This window comes from Pogona vitticeps, chromosome 5, assembly GCF_051106095.1.
Source record: "Pogona vitticeps strain Pit_001003342236 chromosome 5, PviZW2.1, whole genome shotgun sequence".
NCBI classification, from domain to species: domain Eukaryota; kingdom Metazoa; phylum Chordata; class Lepidosauria; order Squamata; family Agamidae; genus Pogona; species Pogona vitticeps.
Window position 1 is genome coordinate 133,667,671 of NC_135787.1, and position 26,445 is coordinate 133,694,115.

At 40.3% G+C, this 26,445-nt stretch overlaps 1 protein-coding gene across 1 annotated transcript in view; it reads right to left on the reverse strand.

Moving 5' to 3' along the window:
• Positions 1-24,387, reverse strand: part of MDFIC (MyoD family inhibitor domain containing) — a 44,341-nt gene extending 19,954 nt beyond the window's left edge. The window contains exons 1-3 of the mRNA XM_020789708.3: positions 23,994-24,387; positions 23,436-23,599; positions 15,079-15,210 (exon numbers count right to left, since the gene is read on the reverse strand). Coding sequence (XP_020645367.3) covers positions 15,079-15,210; positions 23,436-23,529 — 226 coding nt within the window. The 5' untranslated portion in view covers positions 23,530-23,599; positions 23,994-24,387. The remainder of the gene's footprint in view (positions 1-15,078; positions 15,211-23,435; positions 23,600-23,993) is intronic.
• Positions 24,388-26,445: the final 2,058 nt, after the last annotated feature.

A 26,445-nucleotide genomic window follows, 5' to 3' on the forward strand; every position in this document is an offset into this window, starting at 1 on the left:
ACCATCAGTATATCTAGGTTTTGAAAGGTTAGTCCTATTTTGCCCTACCAAAGGATCTTCGGCATAAGTCTCTCCTAGCAACTACTAATGGACTACTTCTATTCTAACGGTACAGATGGGCCAGAGCATGTGGTAATATTATATTGTAAAATGAAAAGATGCCTGTCTGGAGTATGTGTATTAGAAATATCCAAAGTAAATATAAGCATGAATCAGAAAAATGATCCACATCAAGATCAAAACGAGTCTTGATATTTTTTTCTGACAAATCGACGAATCAATTCATCATTTGGTTTTTATTTAAAACCCTATAAAATGCCCCCATGCACTTAGAGACACCAAATTCACGGCGAAACCCTTGCCGACTCTCCTCTACAAGCCCTGCATGTTTGATTAAATTTGGCTTTTGGACATCCGAGTTACACACCCACAAAGTGGGTACCCCCAGGAAAGTTCCCCCAAGGTTCCTAGAGACACCAAAATCACAAAGAAGCTTCTATACATCCACAAAGTGGGTCCACCAGGAAACTGGCCTTTAACAGTTAGCTTGGGGAGAGTCAGAAGAAGTGTCTCTGTGATTTTGGTTTCTCTAGGTGCCTGGGGGGAACTTTCCTGGGTGGGGCTCTTTGAGGGTGTATAACTCAGTCATCCAAACCCCACACTTGGAAATATTGTAAAGGAGAGTGAGAGGAAGCTTCCCTGCAATTTTGGTGTCTCTGAGTGCCTGGGGCAGCATTTTATAACCCAACAAATTGATGAATCAAAAATCACTAAAAATTCATTGATTCGTATTCCTCAGGGGCATTGATTTGTATGAATACGAATTGACAAATTAGTGATTTTTTTGAACTAATTTGCTTACTTATTTTTTAATTCGTGTCCATCTCTAGTCCAAAGATATTAGCAATGAAAGTCTACTTGAATCAAATAGAGTGGGGAAAATTGTCATCACTTTCAAAAGTCTGAACTGACAGAGAAGATTTTATTCAAGACTATTATTGCAGACTTGTTGAGAAGTTGCATGGAACAGGCATGGACAGATTTGGGATTATGCAATTTATATTCTATTGTCCTTGAACTCCTCTGGCAATCAGTAACATTGTCTTTAGAACCAGAACAATACACGATACAGCCTTTAAAGTGACTTAAACTACACAATTTGGCAAAAGTTATCCAGTAAACCCCAAACTTTGTTTAAAAGCACATTAAATAAAGAAAAAATACTGAATAATTTCAGTTCTGCTTCGAACTGGCATTTTTAAAAAACTACTATTTATTAGGACTGGATTGTAATTTGTAACTATCCTATCACTCACATAATTAATTCTTAAAAGTTCTGTACTACTAGCAGATGTGCTTGGTCAGGCAGATTTTTAAAAAAAAATATTCTCAAAAGAAGTATTTAAAAAACTGCAACAATCAAGTACCAACTTTAAAATGGCATCTTTCCTCCCAAATAGTTGATTGGAACCTTAAGACCTCAATGTAGCCAGTGGCTGCTCCATGTATACTCCTTTCCCACATTTCTCTACTGTTCTATTTGTTCTTTCTTCCATTCTATGTGTATACATGTTGTCGCTGTGCCAAAAATGTATTCCTTCAATCCTTTTCCATCAAGGAGATTGAAACGTATTTCTCCAAAACTTTACTTCCTTTGACACTATTTTTTCAAAAGAAGAGAAATCTGAGAAATTTCCATGTGTTAGCTTCCAGATTCTTGTCCTTATCCTACTTTTTAGATTTATTTGTACACCTTGCCTTCCATTGCACAATCTCTATTAAAACTGTTACCACCTCCCAACCTTCCATACTTAAGGTAGAGCCCTGAGAGGATGTCATAAAGTAACTCATTCCACAAAGTTTTTTCAGATCATGAAATGTAAGCAAGAGGTTTCGAAAGGGGTATTAAGATACATAAGGAAAACATGTTAAACACTCCACTATGTTTTGGTAAACTGAAAAACATAACCTCTTTCATGGAAAAAATGTAACTTTTGGAAGCTGGAGGACAATTTATGGCACATGATCAACTTCACCTTCATCTTGATCTGGATACTGCCCTCTTTCACTTTCATCTTGATCTGGATACTGCCTTCCCCCATACCAGGTACATTGCTTACACAAAAGGCACTGTATTACAGCAATCTACAATAGAGACAAAATGTTTCCACGATGACACCTCCAAAATATAGTGTCTCAAAGCCCTAGGGAAAGTGCTGAACCCTTAAAAATGACAAGTACTTTTTTTCTGAGAAAACCACACTTTCTCAGAATGCTTTTTCTTCTGAGAAACTTTCTGAGAATTTCTTATTCCTCTAGGCATAGAAGGTGACTTCACAAAATTATTCCCAAATTTTCTCCACCATTGTTTTGCTGGTTGTCTCACTACAAAACTGATGAAGAATAATACTAGGAGAAAAGTACTGTAGCAGAAACAAAGTGGTGGCCATGCTGCCTACACAGTTTGATCGCAGTGGTTAAACCGCTGTACTGCAGCCAAAACTGTGCTCACGACCTGGAGTTCAATCCCAGGTAGCCGGCTCAAGGTTGACTCAGCCATCTATCCTTCCGAGGTCAGTAAAATGAGTACCCAGCTCGCTGGGGGAGGGGGGCAATGTGTAGCCTGCATAATTAACTTGCAAACCACCCAGAGAGTGCTTGAAGCCTATGGGGCGGTATATAAGCAGCATGCTTTGCTTTGCAAAAACTAAAAATCACTGGCAGCAGGGGAGGAGAAAAACAAAAATGGGCTAGAACGACTGCCAATAGTAGCCCTGCATCTAAAAAAACTGCTGGAAATTTCACTGTTTCCTTGCAGAAATTCAGTGTCTTTCCCAGAAATAAGGCAAAGAATTGCCAAATGCCTTTTGTGCATAGTTTATAATGTGATCACAATATGTGGCCACAGCCAACCCTGCAAATGGTCCTTCAGGGTCATAAAGCTTCTCTAAGGTGGTACATGCTACTGACATGTTCTTTTGGCTATAGAATTACTTTTTAAAATTAATATGCAATTTGTTTCAAGCTTAGTCAGTCAACTGAGCAAAACTGACACAATTTACTGATGAGTCATTTGAATGTGTTTTTGCTCAAATAGCCAATGCATCTGTATCAATTCTAATGAAGCTCGCAGTGGATTACAACCATAAATATTTAAAAACAACTGACAGTTCTTATGGTCAAATTATATAATTTTAATAGTTGTTGGTAAAGAACAATAAATCAGTAAGTCCCATGAAAAGTTAAATAATCACATAAGTAATTCCAAAGAATTCTGGGGATATAAATGTATGTAATACATCTAGATCAGCAATCCCCAACCTTTTTTGGACCGCCGACCTGTCGGGGTGTGTGGGTTCTGTGTGCAGCAGGTGGGGGCACCCTCGCACTCGCGGGTGGGTGTGCTGCACTTGCAGAGGGGGGGGTCATGCTTTGCGGATAGGGTACGTTTTTAGCCCACCCACGAGCGTAACATGCCCACCGTGCATGCATGCGGGGGGGGGGGTCAGAGATGCGTGTCCATGGCCCAGTTCAAGGAAGCCCACGGACCGGCACTGGGCCACGGACCAGGGGTTGGGGACCCCTAATCTAGATGGAATTATGGCCAGAAAATACAGTAAATTACTCTGCTCTTAAGCTAAGCTAAGTGTGCTGCTTATATACCGCCCCATAGCGCTTCAAGCACTCTCTGGGCGGTTCACAAGTTAATTATGCAGGCTACACACTGCCCCCCCAGCGAGCTGGGTACTTACTCTGTCAGTCCAGTGGATTCCCATGTTAGCCTCAGAAAAGTGAAGTGTGGCAAATTGAAGTGGCAAGAACAGACATGCCACAATATGGTGGACAAGTTCCATCATCAAACAAATTGATAGGAGGCTTTTTAAAAAACTTAGCCTATGAAGGAGGCAAATTAAAAGAAACACTGCAAAGCACCCTTACCGGAAACAAATGTTTAAGACTGTCTACACATAAGTCTTTCTAAATTTATGAGATTAATTAGTTAAAACAAATTGTAACATTTGAGGTTCCTTGTATCCATTTAGCAATTTAAAAAGGTAGACCCCCCCTGTCCATTATATATACTTACAACACTAACTTGGGTTGGTTCCACCTGATTTCCCAAGCCCCTTCCTTACTGATTCCCTGCTCCTCCTCCTTCGGCTCTCACTGCTGCTCTTGGTAGCCTTCATTTCTTATTTCCACAGCTTCAGCGGCTCTATCTACTCTCCTTTCCCCAGGTTATCAGACAGCAAGAGAAGATCCCTCTCTTCTTTCTCCTCCCCACCACCAAAGAGAAGGGGACTGACCTGAAATTACATATGCTCTTCATAGTCTAAGAATGTCCGTAAATTTTTCTGCAGTCAAGAGGCATTTATAGGAAAGAGATGACAGCAGCAGATGGGTGTTTACCACTTTGATCCCTGCTATCAGTGACAAGAATCTGTTAAATTTCTATTCTCTGTGTATGAATCAGATCACAAGTAGATAAAACTGTATCAAAAACTTTACATTTCCCTCCATTTCAATTCTTCTGAACCAGCATATTTATGCTCTCTTAAATTAATTTCCTTATATACTGCTGAAATTTGTTTGAAGCAGCGTGCAAAAACACAAAGGCATACACAGGCATTAAACTTCACATTTAAAAAAACCCTACAGTCCAACACAGAAATGCTCAAATGAAACTAAGCAACCAACTCACCAATGGATGATAAGGCATATGCAGTATTTATTAATTCACAATTTTAACAGAGAACTTATTTCAGTTTTATCTGCCGCAAACATTTCCTACATTGAGAGAAGAACTGTAACTTTGTGCATCTTATTTAATAGCAAACAGCTTAATATATAGTAGTTATTACACAAGTTTTTAACTACATTGCTAAAGCAATTTTTGCTTGCCTATTGTACAAGTTTTCTGCTATAATAAAACTGCTAGAGAAAGTTGCGCACTCCCTAAAATGAACTCAAGTGTAAGTTATTTGACACCAGTGGCAAACAATTCAGAAACATTCTGCTTCTCATACCCTCATAACAGACACCATATTCTTACTATTAGACTATAGGGTGTCATGTTACCTGTGGGCAATGAGCCCGAGGTTTCAAAATTGAGAAAAGAAAAATCCCCATTCTGAACTTGTAAATTTGTAAGAGAACATTCACTGAAGAGATATTAAAGGCTGCCATAACAGGATGAAATTATCCATGCTATTTTTTTCCCAAGCAAGTTAAAATTCTGATCCTCCTCTCAGTTCACAGGGCAAGATATAAATCTCTATGAAATCATTACATTCACATAATTTCAATATAGCAGAGGCCAGGATACTCAGATGTTCTTATAGAATTAACTGAATGGGCACAGAATATCAGCAGAATATTCTTTTATAGTCAACATTTTGAAGACTTACATTGTTCTTACGTCATGCAACAATGTAAAAAACCTCAGAAGTTTATTTCAAGTAAAAGTTCATAGCTTCTTTATAAAAAAATTATAGAACAAAACAAAATCACCCTTTTGCAGCTTATTTGGTGCAAACTGCATCTATAAATCAAGTTGGGTGACGCCTCTGGATGAAAACATAACCAATAATTCTGCACCTACACCAATATTTATAAACTTATTTTTTCAGAATACAATGTATACATGAAAAATGTTTGAAGTATACAGTGGTGCCTCGCACAACGAGCGCCCCGTAGAGCGATGAATTCGCTCTACGGTGACGCTTTTGCGATCGCTAATGCGATCGCAGAGCGATGCCCCCAATGGGCGAAAATCGCAGAGCGAAGGTCGGTAAGCGGTTCGCTTACCGACCTTCGCTTTGCGACCCACCGATCAGCTGTTCCGTGGCTTCAAAATGGCCGCCGGAACAGCCGAAAGGGCCGGGTGCAGCGTTTTCACGCCCTTGGTAAGCAAGGGGAGGGCGCGAAAACGCTGCCAGAACAGCCGAAATGGCTGCGCGCAGTGTTTTCGCGCCCTCCCCTCGCTTACCAAGGGCGCAAAAATGCTGCGGCTGGCCATTTCGGCTGTTCCGGCGGCCATTTTGGACCCGCCGGACAGCTGATCGCAGCCATTTTCGTGCCCTCGTTCAGCGAGGGGAGGGCACGAAAATGGCTGCCGGCCATCAGAGAAACATCGCTGAACGGGGAGTACAGCAGCCGACTGGAACACATTAAACACTGTTTAATGCGTTCCAATGGGCTTTTCTGCCCCACTCAGCGTTTCACACAGCGAGGGTTAATCCGGGACGGATTAACCTTGCTGTGCGAGGCACCACTGTACTTGCTCTAAATGATTTTCGAAGGTCTTGTTATTTTAATTCTCTGACTTTGCTTTCCTTTCAACCTCCAAGTTTCAAGAAGAAATATGCCCTGACGGAGCCTTTGACACAGGCAGAATGGTATCATCAATCTTTCTCTTTGCTGACTCCTAACAGAGCACAGCAAGGGGGGGGGATGTGGTGGCGCTGTGGGTTAAACCGCTGAAGCTTCTGTGCTGCAAAGTCAGAAGACATGCAGTCAGTCATAAGATCAACTCCACGCAACGGAGTGAGCCCCCGTTGCTTGCCCCCACCCCCACCAACCTAGCGGTTTGAAGCATGCAAAAATGTGAGTTAATAGGTACCACCTCAGTTGGAAGGTAAACAGTGTTCCATATCTAGTCACGCTGGCCACGTGACCACGGAGGATTGTCTACGGACAAACGCTAGCTCTATGGGTTGGAAATGGAGATAAGCAGCACCGCTTAGAGTCAGACACGACTGGACAAAATTGTCAAGGGGAACCTTTACTTAACAGAGCATACCAGAGCAATAAGGTGAGACAGATTCCAATGAGCAAGCAACCACAACAAGCACTGAGCAGGAGTGCTCAGTGCTTGTTGGCCCCTTGCTTATAGGCCCCTTGCACATTAAAATCACCACCAACATTTTGACAATTTCTTCCCAGATTCATAACACATACATGTAGGCTGCAAACAAAGCCAGAGAAATGAGATGTCTATATACAGGTCCTATGAACCTCTACTCAGTCAAGGTACTTCAGCTCCCATTCTCAACAGCCTTAATGTGACACTGCACCATAAACACATATCTTATACATGTGCTGGTAGAGAGAACAAAACGTATGTCCTTCTGCATCAATGCAGACAACAACAAGGCCCACCATTTCCAGCACTTTGTAACACAGCATATCTACAGCATGGAAATACAGTTCCAAGTCAAGGTGTAAATATTTCTAGTAAAAAAAAATCATCCACATATAATTTTCTTTATGTAGCAGAACAAGCTCAGGGTCACCTCAAACTAGGCAATACATGGCTACTTTTCTAAATTCAAATTATGAAGAACAACAGATCCAACTCCTATGCCAAAAGCAAACTGCTCAACCCAAACTGCCACAGGATGCAAACAGACATCTCACAATCTGAATTAGAGATGGATAAAAATGCAAAGAGAAGTTTGTCTCTTTCTAAAGAAAACATTTTTTTAAAAAAATTTACATACAATGGGGATTAAGAAATAGCTTAGTGGGGTGCATAAGACCCATGGACCCTGAGTCCCAGCTCTGTTGTAAATAATTATGCATCTGTGGACACCGAAGATAGATTACTCCGTGACTTCTATTTGAAGTATTTTGTTTTATTTGATCATGTACTGATCATTTTGAAGATTGCTAGCATTTTAAACCAGGAAATAGTAGGAGTCCATCTGATGCCTGACAGTTTTGACAAAATACCTAATTTTGTATTTCAAATGCTAAATATGGCTAATTGAATATACCATTACTGCAGAAAATTGCAGACTGCTACAATTCATCCACTCAACTACACCATATTATTTCAGGTGCAGTGTGGGCAGGTTCCTATTTCTCGTATTTATGCAGCAACCAACACAAGGAAGCTACTCTGAATTACCAACCTCTGAAACGACAATGAAACATATTTTGGTTGTGAACATAAGGATGTACTAAGCTAGGAAAAGACCAAGTTAGTAGCATCAGCTTTTTATTTCAAACTTGATATGCTGCTTTCTGTATTTCAAAAGGATCAGAACCTCAGAGTGCCTCATCTGAGAGATCAATCACTTTATTTGTATCCCTCCTTTCCATAAACAGTGCACTCAAAGGGGTTAACAAACCCTGAAAGAAAAACAGCAATACATTCTTACTAAAGAAAATACATAGATTTCAAAAGATGTAAATAAAGTATCAGTAAAAAAGCAACATGATATAAGAAGCATCAATAACATAAGTATAACATAAATTAACAAAACAAACTAAAGAAATCCCAGATAATTTCTTAGTCCTGCCAGTAAGTAACAGCTAAAGAAGAATACGGAGGATAATAGAAGTATGAGAAAGTTCTTAAAGGAATGCAGAACCAGTTGGAATTTCCAGGTGTTGGTAATATGAGAATGGACATCCTCTGGTTTAGATAATAAGAATCAGACCTCCTTCCTCCGGTGATAGTAGGCAAAACAACACCAGAGTCTGTCATTCTGAAGTACTACAAAGAGTGGCAGGGACAGTCCCAGGTGTTAAGAGGAAAGGATGGAACATGGTCTGGCCTATGTTATAAGCTGCACAGCTCTCTCCTCTGGTGATAGTGACAAGAACAAAGGAAGGGGAAAATCTGACCAGCAGCACCAAACGCTCCGGTTGCTAAAAGAGTGACCTTCAAAGCTTGCTGCCATTGCCTAAATTGTTTTAGACTTATGGCTACTCATTCAGAACAATCCTATGAATGTTTAACTAGTTTACTAGTTGCTTGTTCTGACATAACCATGCATAGGATTGCAAATCCTAAGCCAAATAAATAACAACATTAGTAAATATTTTTACTCAGGAAAGAGAATTTATTATTTCTGGACGATACACTGTCTATGGATTCAGTCTACAGCTTAGAATCACATCTATTAATAGCATCCTTTTCCCTAGGAAGCTGGGCTGAGGGCAAAGGCCAGGTATGTTTGCATGGATGCCTTGCTGAGTTTTTTTTTCCTGGGCTTTCTTTTTGTCTCCTCACCACATGGCCTGGGGGTGGGGCCTAGGGGTGGGACTTTCTGCTTTAAAAGAGCGTGTCTCAAATTCTATCTCTGGCCTTAACATGGTGAATAGGAAAGCCAATTAGATTTGCATAAGCCGGGGAGGCAGGAAAGTTTTAAGTGTCAGATCATACTTTCGCACTATTAAAGAGCAGGCCGGGTAGGTGGGGCTCGTCAGCAATGGAAGGCAGCCCATCTAGGAGAAGGAAAACTCCGATTTCAAACCTCCACTGCCTTGTGGCTATATCCACTCATGGAAAAGGCTTCAGGAGTTAACCTTGAGGCAAAATCCAGAGCTGGAGTCCCGAAGGCAGCATGTGTCGTTCACTCCTGCGACATTACTGGAACCACTTGTATTGGCTCTTGCCTTTCCATTGGACCATTTCAGCAATATGGAGAGGGGGGATCTGCTGCTTGGGTAACAGCCTATCCTCCATATTACCTTACCCACGCTACATGCTCTGGAGAGGAGACTCCTCGATTCAGAGCATGTTACCATAGTCTCTCGAGACTGAAGGATGCCTATGCTAATAGCATCTTTGAACAGATACCTAGCAGATCGCAGCACATATCCTCACTTTTAGATTTAGGACTAATATATGAGATAATCCCTTATTCATAAAGAAAAAGAAAGAAAAATACTGAGACAAAATATATCACTGAAATACGCTAACAAAGCTCTGTTATTCAAGTATTGGTTCACACATTATATCGTTCTTTTCAGTGATGGTAATCAGTCAATGTGAGAATGGCCACTGAATGATTAAAATCACTATTTGATAACTAGCACTTCATTTAATTTGGTGAATAACTTTGGCATGAATTACCTTTCTGTGTCTTTTCTGTGAAGACTCACAGTAAACTATCCCAATAAAGGATGCTTGTCAATAGAACTGATATGCAATAGATTTTGCAAACTATATTGTAATAATCTATCATGTTTGCAACTACCGTGTTTTCCCAAAAATAAGACAGGGTCTTATATTAATTTTTGCTCCAAAAACACATTGGGGCTTATTTTCAGGGGATGTTTTATTTTACAGTCATGTTATCTTCTTCTGGTTGCTGCACAATGGTGGAAGGCTGGGTTTCACTTAACTAGGGCTTATCTTTGGGGTAGGGCTTATATTACGAGCATCCTGAAAAATCATACTAGGGCATATTTTCAGGTTAGGTCTTATTTTCGGGGAAACAGGGTGTCATAAAATGAACCACCTTCACGGGACAATTCATTTAATGCTTGCAAATGCAGGACACAGGAAAGACAGCCATTTCAATTCCTCATACACTGAGAAAGAAAGAAAGAAAGAAAGAAAGAAAGAAAGAAAGAAAGAAAGAAAGAAAGAAAGAAAGAAAGAAAGAAAGAAAGAAAGAAAGAAAGAAAGAAAGAAGAGAGAGAGAGAGAGAGAGAGAGAGAGAGAGAGAGAGAGAGAGAGAAAGAAAGAAAGAAAGAAAGAAAGAAAGAAAGAAAGAAAGAAAGAAAGAAAGAAAGAAAGAAAGAAAGAAAGAAAAAGCAAGCATTTGGGGTACTTTAGTTAACTGAATTCCTCCTCTTAGTGAGGAGGTGAAACACATCCAACACAAGTTTGTGCTCCTTAAACTACTTGAAATATCCCTTTCCAGACCAAACCAGTACGATATTTAGTGAAGAAGAGGATAAATTTGAAGTTGAAGTGATGGATGGCACTGACCTTTCTATCTGTAAAACTTCGGCATATAATAGGCTATTTAATCTTGAGAACTGGATTATTATTAATCAATTATTCATGACAGTTTGAATATATGGGAGATGCTTCTTGTTTTCTTAAATATCACAAAGCTGAAGTCCTGTTTGAGCAACAGGAAGATTAAATCTGAAGAAATGTGCAAGAGACTAGAATATCCCTTGTCTGCTATTTCTTCAACTTGCATTGCTTATTGCTATACTGAACTCACTGTGTTGAATTAACTCCTGTATATTGTCCTCCTGCTTATTTAACTTATATGCAGAATACATCATGCGAAAGGCTGGACTGCAGGAACCCCAAACCAGAATTAAGATTCCCAGAAGAAATATCTACAGCCTCAGATATGCAGATGATACCACTCTGATGGCAGAAAGTGAGGAGGAATTAAAGAACCTCTTAATGAGGGTGAAAGAGGAGAGCGCAAAAAATGGTCTGATGCTCAACATCAAAAAAACTAACATCATGGCCACTGGTCCCATCACCACCTGGCAAACAGAAGGGGAAGATATGGAGGCAGTGACAGATGGTGACAGCAGCCACCAAATTAAAAGACACCTGCTTCTTTGGGAGGAAAGCAATGACAAACCTCGACAGCATCTTAAAAAGCAGAGACATCACCTTGCCGACAAAGGTCCGCATAGTCAAAGCTATGGTTTTTCCAGTAGCGATGTATAGAATTGAGAGCTGGACCATAAAGAAACCTGACTGCCGAAGAATTGATGCTTTTGAATTGTGGTGCTGGAGGAGACTCTAGTACCCTGGAGTGTATTTTATGTTGTAAGCCGCCCTGAGTAGATATGGTCTAGAGGGGTGGGGTATAAATGTAATAAATAAATAAATAAATAAATAAAATAAAGAGAACAAACCTATCCATTTTGAAGGAAATCAACCCTGAGTGCTCACTGGAACAACATATCCTGAAGCTGAGGCTCCAATACTTTGGCCATCTCATGAAGAAGACTCCCTGGAAAAGACCCTGATCTTGAGAAAGTGTGAAGGCAAGAGGAGAAGGGGGTGACAGAGGACGATATGGCTGGACAGTGTCATCGAAGCTACCAACATGAATTTGACCCAACTCTGGGAGGCAGTGGAAGACAGGAGGGCTTGCCGTGCTCTGGTCCATGGGGTCACGAAGAATCGGACACGACTTAACGACTAAACAACAACAACAAACTGAACACTGTAGGCTTTTTTTTCTGACTGGAGATAGCCAACCTCAGCTATGTACTCTATGGCTCTCCATGTTTATTATAGAAGACTTGATGCGAGCTGTCCCAAATGCTCTTGATGCTGCCCATCATTCAGTGAAAATTATCTGATACATTTATTAATTGTACTGTGGTGCTTCTGGCACGAACAAAGAAAGACCAAATTTTGATAATCAGAATTTTTGACCAACATGGTAACTGATAACTGTACTTGAAAATATTATCTTGCATTGTTTAGAAATTTGGAGGGGGCTACAAACTTATCTCATAATTTATAGCTTTATTTGCTAAAATAACAGAGCAATATTGAAGACTTTGTTGTTGATTAAACAATCAGCTTGGGGGCATTACCATGTTTAAAGCATCAATAAACAGAAAGTTCTTTATAGAAGTACAGCTCATCTTACGTTTCATTTTTCACAGAAAAGCATATTAACAAGTCAGTCCTGATTCCATTTTCTATGTAATATGGCTTCTATTAGTTACAACAATCACAATATAATTTCACCATATTAAACTGAAAAGATCTATGGCTGACTTAAATGTTAAGTTAGAAAACTATCCAAATAAAAGTTTTTACTTGGTAACTAGAAATAAAAAATAAAAGCTTGGTAATCTCTTGGCAACACTCTCAAGTTAGGCCCGATAAATTTTATGATGCTTGTGACATCACGACATAGGGACACAAAAAGCAGGGCCTTAAAACCTTTGGATGGATAACTTTTTGGATGTCTTAAGGGCCATGTATGCTGACCAAACTCCATATCATTAATTAAATATATGTTGGTGGTAATCATGTTATATAGCTCAGGGTAGTAGGCACACTGTCTCTTTGTGAAGATTCTCAGTCATCCAGGTGTGGTTATCTGGAAGCTGAGTCATGGCAACTGGACTTTCTCGTTACGTTGAAAAGTTTTGCTACTCATCCAAGTAGCTTCTTCAGTCTGAGGAGAGTTGGTAGGAGATCCCCAATATATCCTGTGATCAGGATCACACACACTGGAAAAGCCACTGTGACAATGAGAAGGACTGCAGAAGTGGGATTATCCCTCACCCCCAGTCCTTTGTCTTTCTAACAAGCCTATTCAGACCAGAGGGAAGTGAAACAAATGTGAAGGATATATCAGGGATCTCCTACCAACTCTCCTCAACCTGAAGAAGCTACTTGGATGAGTAGTGAAACGTTTCAACCTAACAAGATGGAAGTCCGGTTGCCATGACTCAACTTCCAGACACTGTATCTTTCTTTGAAAAACTTCAATGTCCTTTAATTTTTAAAAAAACATCCTTCCTTTCTTAAATCAGTGGGTTCTGTAATACATATAAAATTGCAGGGAAAATCCACCTGCTAATAGGTGAAACACAACACCACAGTTCCATGTTAGTGGAACTGCAGAGGCAAATAACCTGCACAAGCTACAATTAAGTGTGCTGTTATTATTAACCCCCATAAGGGAAATGCACAGGCAAAAACCAAGCAATTGTGGTTTTGGGCTACATACTGTATTTAGTAACATTTGGCTGGACTGAGATTTTAATCTGTAATTCCTGCTAGGTTCTTGAGTAACTATGACCTGGATATCCAAATTCAAATGCTAATACAGCCAAATCTCACCAAGTAACTTGTCTCATAACACAGTTTCTTTGATTCTGTCTCCTTTCCCCTCCTCATGTTAAAAAATTGTGTATAATTAACCTGTTCTCTTAGGTAACTCCTACACAGGGGCATGTCACTTTGTGCAATCACAAATTTAACTAAAAAGAGGTAGCTGAAAATAAAACAATCATTTGGGTTTCAATTTGATCAGTCAGTTCTGAAATGCTCACTAGCAGTTATGTACATCCCAAGCTTTAGTGGTACAATCATATTTTCCCTGAAGCAAAAGGGAAATACATTCAGAACTAAAGAATACAATCAACAGATTTAAGTACACTCCACTATGTTCGACAGGGATTATTCAAATGTTAGTATTTATCACCATAAGACAGAGATGTCATTTCGCATATAGAAAGGACATTTTGTGCTTGACACTGTGGATGAGAAAAGTGAAACTAATCATGTTATTCCGTTTGTGTCAACAGCTTGTATGTGGGAAGGCCTATGGATATTTACATTTACCAAAAGAAGACCTGTGGGTTGTGAGGTTTTAATTATGCATAAATTGGAGGAAAAATGAAATGACAGTTCTTCTAATATAACTGCCAAATAAATGACTGATTTTCTATTTTCACAGTCAAACACAAATTATCAAAAAAGAAAACATGTCTGCCAATCTTAAGGTAAAGAACTAAAAGTTTTGGGTAGTTCACACTTTTATGTTTAAACAGGCACATACTTTCATGGAATTAAGCATTACTATCTCATAATTTAATTATCTTAATTTCAGCAGAGGATATTATGTCACTTGTTCTTTATTGCTGTGTTTGCTGATTATTATGTTTAATTGCTGATTTTGCTGGTTGTAATATCATATCCTGCCTGGCGCCGCACTGACCTGATAACTATGGGATGGTGTAAAACTATAAAAAAAATAAATAAAATACTGTAATTGTTGGTAAACTCTTATGTATCTGCAGAACAGAGTTAGATTCTACCTCCCTCCAGCTCATGGTTCTTTCGGGAGAAATGCCACACACAGCATTTCTGAAGTGGAGTTTCATTTGCTTCATGTTTGGAAATTTCAGGACCTGGTTCTCTAAGGAGTGCCTTGCGATATTTTCTACTCCATATCTCTCACACATGCACACACACTCATTCTTTCTTTTATTATGTGCATATAACACTTGAGACCAAGTTCTCAGGACTGTTGATTACTACAGCCATTCACTATGCCTTCAATTAATTGGGGAAAAAAGCATTACAGACACTTTAAAATAATAACAACAACACAGAATCTCTCCCTGATAAGGCACATTTATTCATGTCACCAAAACAGCTTGTTTGTATTGTGGCTTCTACTTTTGGATGCTGAAGAATGATAAAAGTAATATCCTAGGGGAAAAAATTCAGATACGCATTGTAGTTTTACACACATAGATTTAAAAAGATCAACAGTCTTGTAGCAAATCTGAATGGCAACAATTAGTTGTGGAAATACTTACTTCTGATGAGGTCATCATCAGTGCAACTTCCCCAGACAGGCTGGTCTTGTGTATCTGATGCTTCACTTTGGTTATGTGAAGGATTTGTTACAGTTGTCTCTCCTAAAGATGTTCTGTCTCCATCATAGTTCTCTGAACAACAACAAAGATTAAGTTACAGTTATAAATTTAACAATATGAACTCTTTTGCTTATAAAGTACTTTACCACTAAGAATTTCCCAAAACTTCTATTATAAATTGTTTGTGGTTCAATGTACAGCTAAAAGTGAAAGAGTAAGAAGTGGCAAAGAGATTAAGGCTAATTGAAGACCACAACAGTGAACACCCCATTTTTAAAATATATATATAAATATAATAGTTTTACTAGATTAAGGAAAACTATATTCTTCTCCAAGTCCCTTTCTAAAGTAATCACACTTGCCAAATTTAAGCCTTAAAAGCCCAGTCATGCCTAGCTGTAAAGCAGAATTTTCAAGATAAGGTCCCTTCTGAGAATTAGTATACATGTTAGAGAAACAAAATGTGTGCTCCTTGTTCACAAGCTGGAAACAAAGATTTATGATAAACTTTATTAGACTATTCCACTATCACAAGTACAACCTAGCTTTCGACTCTACAGGAGGAGACTCATCAGGCTGAGCATGGTGGAAAGAAACTTTGGCAAGCCTTTGTCCAACAAGACTGGGAGGGACATTCTAATGCACTCTGCCAGATGTATGTGCATTAAAATCTAAAGCCAACCACCACTGAGTTCATTCTGCATCCCCCATTCTGGAGGCTGATTTAAACAAGGAACCCAGGCACACACACCTGCCATGGATTTTGCAACATTTATGTCTTCTGTACCAACAGCTCTGTAATGTCCAGCCTGATGAAGACTCCTGTAGAGTTGAAAGCTAGCTTCCTATAGAGCTGAAATATCTGCAAAGTTGATGTCTAAGTGGTCTAAGAAAGGTACACCTAATAGCTCATCATTTTCAAAGTACACCTAATAGCTCATCTTAAGCTGCTTCTTTCTCAGTAGCTTCCTTGACTCTCCCTGCCATACCAAAATCTACTGCAATGTGCCAGACAGATCCTACAAAACACATGGAGATTTTTTTTTTCCTATAAGCACTGTATTCTACTGGCATTATCTTGCAGTTCATGTCTCCATACATTTTGGAAGATCCATTTTTCAAACAGTGCTGGAGGTCCTGTAACTCATGGAAGAGGTCCCTATATAACATCAGCTTGCCACAGGCACAACATGATGGTTAGATAAGCCCTTGCATTAAGACATTAAGACAGCTACTCTTGATTCCGTCTACAGTAAAACAGTGGCATAATGATTTATGGACATGACACTTTTGTTCAAAAGCTGCTGCTACTACCTTGCCGAAAACCTTATCAATTTGTTTTTCTCCATTTTAAAAATATTTCTACACTGGAGGTCAAGTTTACTCACGATCCCCCCGTCCAATCTTTGCTGCTAGGTGTTAAGGACCGGAAGATCCTTCTAGTAATGACAGCATGTGAGGAAGGGCCCACTCTTTCCTTACTAGCTGCATCCTCACCCAAGCTTCTTTTCCATGTAACCATCAGGCCCCAAATATAGTCTCCTGCTAAATGCTTCTTTCAAGTCTAACTGACATGTAGTGGCAAGGCTAAGGGGTTGATTACAGGCTGAATGCAGATAGTGAACCAGAGGTTCTGTACTCCTGTTAGAATCAAGATTATTTCCATCTAAAGAACAGACTTTATTTTATTTCTTACAAAATGTATGGCTTCTCAGATGGCTAAAACAAAGATATGTGCTTAGACAGCATTGGCCGCAAAAGAGTTTGAAGCTCATTCATGATTTTGCTTGTACAAAACTTCTCATTGTTCCTCATTCCTGCTCTACCAGAAGGTTGTAGATTCTGGTGCAAAAGAAACTACAACCGGAATCTATATCAGAAGATAAGACTTTTTAAAATACTACAAAGATGGGCTACAATAAAAGCAGATGCTAGACAACAGTTTATATCAAGACTTCAGATATATACATGGCATTGCCAGATGCACATTTATTATGTTAACTTGAATTATACTTATGAAACTGAATGCAGAGCTTCCTGACTTTACCACTTCAGCAAATCTCTCACGAATTTTGCCTTTTCTTAGTTGATATGAATAAAGACAGAGCTATGTTAGAACTGAAATGAAGAGTATAACATCAGATATGCAAAAGACTTGTCAGAATACATTACTCATCACTTTCAAGAAGATTTTCTGAGAAATCTATGTAAGTTGCTCAATGGTAAAGCAAGTAAATGAGTAAAAATACTATTACTCATAATACTAAGCCCATTTACCAGTAGAGCATAATAGAGGATCTGAGGAAATGAGAGTGATTGTGAAACTTAAGGTCTTAATAAAATCAGCTTACTGATATTTCTGTCACAGAACAACCAAGACAAAAATGTCAAACATTTAATTAAGAAAAATGTGTGCTATTCTAAATTAGGATGCCTATTTATATTTCCTCTCTTGTTCCACTAAATTTTATGATTACTAACTTAGAATTATAGTCTAATTTATTTTTGTGAAAGATATACTAAAATATATTTTTTAAAACTGCTAATTTTTTTCTACCTATCAATTATTCTTCACACTAAAAGAAAAAAAAAACATTCAGCATATTACAGATAACTACCTAAGAAATTGAACACCACTTTTCTTCCATCTGCAACACTGATAACATGGGATGAATATAAGAACACTATGTGAAAATAACTGGATCGTGGCATCAATTTGTTCTAGTTCTTCAAATCTCCGTTCAGTGCAAACTCAAAGAAGCACTCAGGAAACTGAAGAACAATTGAGTGATGACTCACCACGAGTGTTTTTGGGATACAGCCAAGCATGTCCTCCAACCACATCCATCCACTGTAAAGAAGATGGGCAGTTCTCTCTCAGTAGAAGTTTCACAGATATTATTGGCTCCTGCTTAGCTTCCTTTTACAAAGGCTAACAAAACTGCTGAATTGGATGAGGAGACTATAGCCATTTAACTACTCAGTGGAGGATACTATATGAGAAGTAACACCTGGTTGAATTTAAAAGAGATATAAAGCAGCCACAGGCAGAATCATCACACACTGCAGAGTGTTAAGGTTTATTTTCACCCAGCAAAAACTTTAGACTTGCCTCCTTGTCCCAGGAAACAAAAACTCATGTCCTTAGGACTTGTCTAGAGAGGGCAACAGTTCGACTATCTCTTGGTCCCAGTGTCTCTTGGTTGATGGCAGGGATTATCAGAATTTGCGTCTACAGTGAATTTTAAAGAGCCATGTCCAGAAATTCAATTTCTTTGGCAGATCTTTAAAATCCTGGCTAGAAATCTTTCTCTTTGCTGCAGCTTCACTATTTCTTTTGATAAAATGTTATGTTATCTACAACCTTCAAGATTCCCATACAGAAATGAACTCTCTAGAAAGGAGTGCAACACTAAATTCCACCCCCTCCCTGAAAAATCCCAGAACAAAATAAACCACAGCATGGAACAATGGGAAAAGGCATGGATATTACTGATCCATTAAAGCAGTGGTCCCCAACTTTGGGCCTCCAGATGTTATTGAACTACAACTCCCAGAAGCCTTCGCCATCACCTGTGCTGGCCAAGATTTCCGGGAGTGGAAGTCCAAGAACATTTGGGGGCCCAAGTTTGGGGACCACTGCATTGGATCAAGCCTTGCATCAACTGATCAAGTCTTGCATCAACTGAATGGCAGGAAGAGTATCCAAACCATTAGCAATGAATGGGACACTTTTATAAGAGTTCCCTTTGGAAAAACTCTCTGACGAAATACTATTTTTCATTGAACTTGTTTTTAATCTTGCTTTTATGGTTTAGCTCATTTTTCATTATTTCTTTTTAATTTTGTTTTTAAGCTGTCATGGTTTCCGGTTCTGGGAGAAAGGCAGGGTATAATTGCGATTGTGATAAATAAATTTAATATTGTGAATGTCAATTCATCATTTATCATCTGAATTAGCATTTCTAGGAATGGGCATCTACTTGTACCAAGAGTACTGTTTGGGATGGAAAGGAAACTAGTGCTTCGCCCTGCCAATTAAAAACTGAACAGATTGGAGGTGGCTGGTGATTGCTACAAAATCCTGCAACACATAATGATCAACAAGTCTGGTTGCAGTTTTTTATTTCCTGACTCTCTTCTGAATCAGTTTTTGGAATAGTTTTTTTCCAGTGAGTCTCTCAAGTTATTATTATTGCTAGAATGTTTATACTACCCTTCAATCATATTCCCAAAGTAGTTTTCAAACAAAAAAGGTAATAAGCTGAACACCACAAAATCCACAGAAGAGTCAATAAGATCAAAAGTAGAGGTGTGCTTAATAGTGCTTAATTTTTGGACAACATCTCCCAGAATTCCTCAGGCAGCACAGCCATGAATCCTAATTGTTGCAATCCATAAATGCAAATATGCCCATCTCTTATGAAAGCTGTACCTAAAAACCTCAGAAAAACATAAACAGTTTTGCCTGTCATAAAGAGAAGAGCAAGGCAGGTTCTTTCCCAATAGGAATGACTTCACTCAAAAAGTAAAAAAGCCATGTGGTCAATGTGCTCAATCCAAAAACAAGGTGATGCTTTTATTAGACCACTAAAATATCACAATTAGGTGCCAGCTGTTCAGTGCTGCAGGACTCTTCAATCTGAGTGCAACTGACCATGTCTTACCTAGTTTTTAAAATAGTAAATATTACCCCAAACTTCTCTGATATGCAGTTTGCCACATTTCTCAATGCTTCTATTCCAAGCCAAAAAGGAGCTATGAGCTTCTCCATAAGATAGCTCAGTGGTTTAGGTATCTAGCTGCAGAGCCAGAAGTTAAGAGATTGATTCCCCACTGTGCCTTCCATAAGTATAGCCAGTCTGTGTGGCCTTCATCAAACTGCACAATCCCAGGGTGTCCCCAGAAGAAGGGAATGGTAAATCACTTCTGAGTATTCTCTATCTTGAAAACCCTGAAAAGGGTCACCACAAGTCAGAACTGACTTGATGGCACCACATCATCATCATCATCATCATCATCATCATCATCATCATCATCATCATCATCATCATCATTATTATTATTATTATTATTATTATTATTATTATTATTATTATTATTATTATTATTATTATTATTATTATTTAAACAAAAGAGCTTGGCTGCTACATCTGTCCATTTTTTTTCTTCTGCACTTCCCCAACTTTGTAACACCCAGCCTGATTAAGAGCCCTGACAGGTTTGAAAACTAACACATTTGTGTGGTTAGTGGTCTAAGGGTGTGACTACATAGACATATAATGCAGGAAATGCTACGGGATTTGGACAGTCTGGTTCCCTTTTTTTTCCATTGACCACATGCTGTAAAAGTCAATGTGAATCAGCCCAGACTTCCTTGTTCCCTGTAGATGTTAGGGCTTCTACTTATTTTAACAGCAAATCTATTCAGGTAGTGTGATCTCATGAACTAATGCAGAAAAGTGTGTGCACACGCCTGATGGTGGTTGCTCTGATGACATGGAGGCTAGGGGAATGATAAAACATGAGGAGGGCTGGATCTTTGCAAATAAAGCCAATTTTTTAGAGGAGTGGTGGCAGCACTGCTGTGCCAGACACCAACCTCTTCCCAAAAGAGAGAGGGAGGAAGGGAGCAAGAAGAAATTGCCACTCAGCCCTTGTTTACAGTTTATTAAGACAGTTCTCCTGCAAATCAGGAGAGCTACAGAGAGCTACCTCAACAAGCTGCAAACAGGACTGTTTGTCAATTTCCTCCTCTCTCCCTGTGTGGCCAGTTAAAGTAGATTAACATGGCAAAACCAGACTTCCCAAATGCAACTCCTCAATGTGTTAATTTGAGTTTTTCTCAATGTGTAGTCATGTCCTAATAAAGGTTACAATCCTCCACTTTTTTCACACATCAGTGTGATAGAGTTACCTCTGACTGCACACAGAACACTTTATGCCCCCGAAACAATTTGCATTTCCACAGTGTTAAAATAAGTCAAGACTCACACACTGAAAGAAATCATTAAGCTGCTTCAGTTTACAAACACTGCTCCAATTGTCCTAGGACAGTAATACATAAACACTAAGGTTTTAATCTATCTGGGGCTTTTTTATTGCTGATGCACAAAAGCAGAAAAATAAAACTGGAAAACTATTCCAAGCAACAATAGCAGAAATGGCAGCAGCACCAGCAGCAACTGTAATGACAACAGCAGCTGATTTGCTTCCTCAAATCCAAAAACAAGTGATTTTGGAAATATGTCACCTCTCACATAAATTTTAAGGCACAACTCCTAATTTTTAGGCTTAACTCTTTGGTGTGCCCCCTGCACCAAAAATACTAATAAACAAGTATATAATAGAAGCAGTAGTAATACTGAAAAATCAGTATTTAGCCAAAGATCTCCTGAAATAAGTAAATTTTGGATAGCAATCTGGAAAAAAATGGTTTTATGGCCCATTGGATCTATTTAGAGAAGGCAACTCACTATTAAAAAGGCCTTAACCCTAGCAAACATCCACCAAATTTCAAAAGACAACAACACCCATAGCAAGGCTTTGTATGTTAAATGAAGCACATCTGGAAGCATATCCAAGTCCAAAGAGTGATAGATATCACTTTTAAAGCTAGCCTAGAAACAAAGAGACAGCTAGTAGTGCACCTTTAGGAAAGCAATAAAGTAACAGATGGTCTTTCCCAGACAGTAATCCCGCAACAGTATTTTACACTAGCAGAAGTTTCTTAATCCTTTAAAAAAGCAACCAGATCCAGAAAGTCTGGAAGCATGGACTAGAGCACAAATTACATCAAGCCCTACAGATGTTTTCAACCTGGCCTACAGAGCCAATAGTGAGGAATAATGGTGCTACAGTCCAGAAACATTATGAGAGCCACACATTTCCTATTCCTGGATGAGGTCAGAAATAAACACAGAGAGGACCAAATTTGAAAGAAAAAGGGGAAAAAAAACACCAGGTACAACAGCCAAAGTGGGTAAACTCACTTTTGGATGAAAATACATATTCAAGACACATCAGAGTTTTTTAAAAATGCAATTCTTGCCACATGGGCCCTGACTGCCAGTAGAATTCCAACAAGTGGGGTATGACATATTTTTACCCTTTCCTTCCCACCCACAATCTCAACAAAAAAGTTACACCTCTCCCCCCCCCTTTATGCTGTCTGTTGTAACACCAAAGCAAAAATATTCCACTGCAGTGGGGAATATTTATCCTACTGTTAACTCCAGTACTAAGTGGGCCCTGATTATTAGGAACACATTGGGAAGGGGTTAAGCCATATATATAATAATCAGGGCCCACTTATGTACTGGAGTTAACAGTAGGATAAATATTTTTGCTTTGGTGTTACAACAGACAGCAAAAGGGGGTGGGAGGTGTTCTTCTGTTTTTACTATGCTGGATTTCAGGAATGTAACATGGTTCTGCAACTGTCCAGTATATATACTGGACAGTTGCAGAACCATGTTACATTCTTGAAATCAAACACAGTAAAAACAGAATAATCCAAGTCAAGAAATAGCCACACTATTACATGCAAGAAAAAGCTGAACAGTCTCTTAAATTCATAGAACAGAGTATCCCTAACCAACTTTTCTCTAACAAGCCAGGGAGGGCTGAGCATAAACAAGAATATTACCATGTGACACAGAGGAACATCACCATAGTAATTTCAGTTTTTAATCAGTAGTTATAGAGGAGGTAAAGTTAGCATTTTGGGAACCTAATAACCCCTCACACACACTCTATCCACAAGGAAGAGTGGAAGAACGCTAAGTGCTCTGGATCAATTGTCCATACCAATATACTTGCCAATGGGGACAGGGAAGAGAAGCCCCAATCCACAGACATATACTGCCCCCCCCCAAAAAAAACCTTGAGAGTTTCAAAGAATTATAGCTGCCTTACAAGGCAAGCGAGGTTGAGCACATATCCTGCATTCTTCAGCCTGCCTAAAGCATCTGGGAGGCGTAGGCAAAAGTGGCAATAAACAAAAGGCCAGAAAGGGAAGGCAGTGAGAGGAGCTCTAATTTTCTGAATCCATTTACTGTTTTGAAACTGGAGAAGGGCAACGCGACATGAAGCAGCGACTCCATCATTTCTTGACTGTCTTGAAGAACTCCCCACCACCCACCACCACGTCCTCCTCCGACGCGAAAAGGGGGAGAAGCTCTCCTGTGCTGGAAAAACCAACCCTCCCCTGCAAGACACAAAACCCAGCCACAGCTGCACCATTTCAGCTGTTAAGCCGTCGCTGCGCTTCGAAAGAAAACTTTCACGCAACTTACCTCGAGGGAGCGAGATCAAAAAGCAGTTTCCAGCCGGCGCTCCAAGCTCTGGCCCTTCAGGCCCCGGAGGAAGAGGTTCTCTCGCTTGGGACATCTGCCAGCTCTCTCCTCCGAGTAACAGAGAGCTTCGCACTCCCCTTTTCGACAAGACTTAACACACGACCCTGGAGGAACAAACAAATGAAGGCTTTCAAATGGATTCTATGCGCACATAACACTCCCCCCCCCCCACACACACATATATATATATATATACACCCGTCGAACTTGCTGGGAGGCAAAGGGCTGCGGAAGGGGGGGGGGGGATGGCGCCACTCCGAAAGCAGCGCCCGACAGCTTTGCTGCTCGATAGCACAGCGCGGGGTTTTCGCTTCCAAACCCTGTGTCCCTTCTTGTTTTGTTTTTCACCCCCCCCCCCAGGCACGTACACGAGAGGGGAAAAAACCGGAGGGCGGGTGTGAACGACACCCCCTTTCCCGAACTCTCACGGGCCCTCTGGAAAGCACGAGAGGCGTGGTAAACAAAACAAAACAAAAAAAAAGCCCGAAGTCCCCTTACCTTGGCATTTCCTTGGAGGCCCACCGAGAAACTTCTTGCCCCTCCTTCTTCGTTTATGCGGGGGAAAACTTCGGAGAAACTCCTCTCAGCCCAGCGGTTTTCCCCCTCCCCCCCATCTCCCTCTCCCGTGGCCGCCTTTTCTTTTCTTTTCTTTTCTTTCTTTTTGCAGCTGCACCAGCCCGTCCCCGCCGCAGTTTCTTGCCCTGGCCCAGGCGGAGCTCCCTCCGGCCCAAAAAGCCCCTTCCAAAACGTATACAAGCTTTTGGGGTTGCTCTCCTCTCCTCTCCTCTCCCCCTTTAGTGATTTCCGCCCAAAAAAAAAACGGCCGGGCGGGTCGGGCTGGCACAGCAACGTAGAGCGAGTTATGTTTTCTGTATGTTCTAAAAACGAGGATGGCCTGGTCCCAAGGAAGCTTGCTTTTAGGGCCTAACCCTCCGGGTGACGTCAAACGGGTTTGGGAAAAAAGGTCACTGCTGTTTTGCAAGAAAAGCAGCCCATTGGGCGAGGAGGAATATTTTTAAAAAATAAATCAACGGCAAAGAGCAACCTCTTTCCTGTTCTTTGCCCTGTAACACCGCCGAGAAAAGAGCCAAGGGTGAGGCTCCCCTCTAGCCAAGCAGTTCCTCCTAGGCCCCCAAACCATCGCTCTGCGTGGAAAAGAAGGGAGAAAATGGTGCTTATGTTTTTGCTCATTCTCTTTGGGCCCCCACGGTACTACAGTACCTAGAGCAGTGATTCTCAACTAGTGACACATCTAGCACTGGGCGGATGGAGGGTTTTCATCCCGTCTTTTAATCCTCCCCCCAACCCCCCGTGCAAGTTTGACAAGCCATTTGACAAGCCAGTGAATTGTCCATTTCACCTTTTGAAATACTGGTAGTACACCAATTGTTCCCCTAATCCACAAATGATAACATTTACATAACTATATTATAAGGTATCTATGGGCTAAACCGCAGAAGCCTGTGCTGCAGGGTCAGAAGATCTGGCAGTCGTAAGATCGAATCCACGCAACGGAATGAGCACCCGTCGCTTGTCCCAGCTCCCGCCAACCTAGCGGTTCGAAAGCATGCAAATGCGAGTAGATAAATAGGGACCACCTCGGTGGGAAGGTAAACAGCGTTCCGTGTCTAAATCACACTGGCCATGTGACCACGGAAAGATTGTTTTCGGACAAAACGCTGGCTCTATGGCTTGAAGAACGGGATGAGCGCCGCCCCCTAGAGTCGGACACGACTGGACAAAAATTGTCAAGGGGAACCTTTACCTTTACCTTTATACATAAGGTACGCTATATAATTGCAAAACACCTATAAGCATGTAGTTGTCTCTAAGAAAAACGAGCCTTTTTGTTTCTGTCATGGTAGAACACAGGTCCATAGACAGGTGGGATGTGCAGTTGCATCCTCGGCCTATCTAAATCTTGCGACTCCTGCTGAAAGCATGTGCCAGAAGATAGCATGAGTGTAAAAGTGGCCCTCCAGATCTGGTTAGACAATTTCCATAATCTTTCACAATTATCAGCTAGGGCCCAGAGGAACTACAGCAACACCGGAGGGCTATAGAACAGCTTTCTAAGCAGAAGAGAAAAATGCACAATTGGAAGGAAGTGGTGCCTATCACTTGACCCCGTCCCTCCCATCAGATGATGATGAGTGACCATCTGAAGACAGTGACTGTTCCTGCAAGACATAGCCAGTGTTTCTTGCAGGCTTATCTTCTGTGTTTATGGCATGATTTGGGGTGTGCAGAGGGAAGCAGGATAAGGTAGCAACTTCTCCCTCTTGTTCACTGTCTTTGAGTACTCTGGCAGGGTTAAATGAACCTGTGGTACTGCCTGGGAAAGGAGTGCTGCACAGGCAGCTACTCACCCTGTCTGTATGAGATACAGGATATGGAATTCTGCTGGGAGGAACAGTCACCTGATCCTCTCAGTTAATTATCTGAATTCCCCCCCCCCCGCACATCACAGTGATGATGATTCTGGATGCTGAACCAAATTCTTCCTGTTGTGTCACCCCAGAGACAGAGGGCTAGTGAAAGAAAGAGCAACTGCCATTTGTAGCTTTTGCAAAAAAGAATTTGAACAATGATGATAAGTGCTCCCTATCCTTTCTCATTGCAACACTCCTACCTCAGAGCTAATAATGAACGGTTATACCTTAGTATGGTTACAGTCCTGAACACTCTTCCTAGTGAGTCACATTGCAGTTCAATATATTTCTACTCAGAGAAGTAAGTCTCATTTGGTTCAATGGGGGTTACTCAAAGATACGACTGCAATCTGTGGCCCCCTGAACTCAGGCAGACTTGAGCTCAAATTATATACTCTAGTAAGAGCACTCTGGCACTCTGGTTCTGAAAAGAAAGTGGCTGATCAATTTTTGCTCCTTGAGCTCCACAGGTCTTATCTAAAAACACATGCAGTATTTCAGATCAGGATGTATGGGTG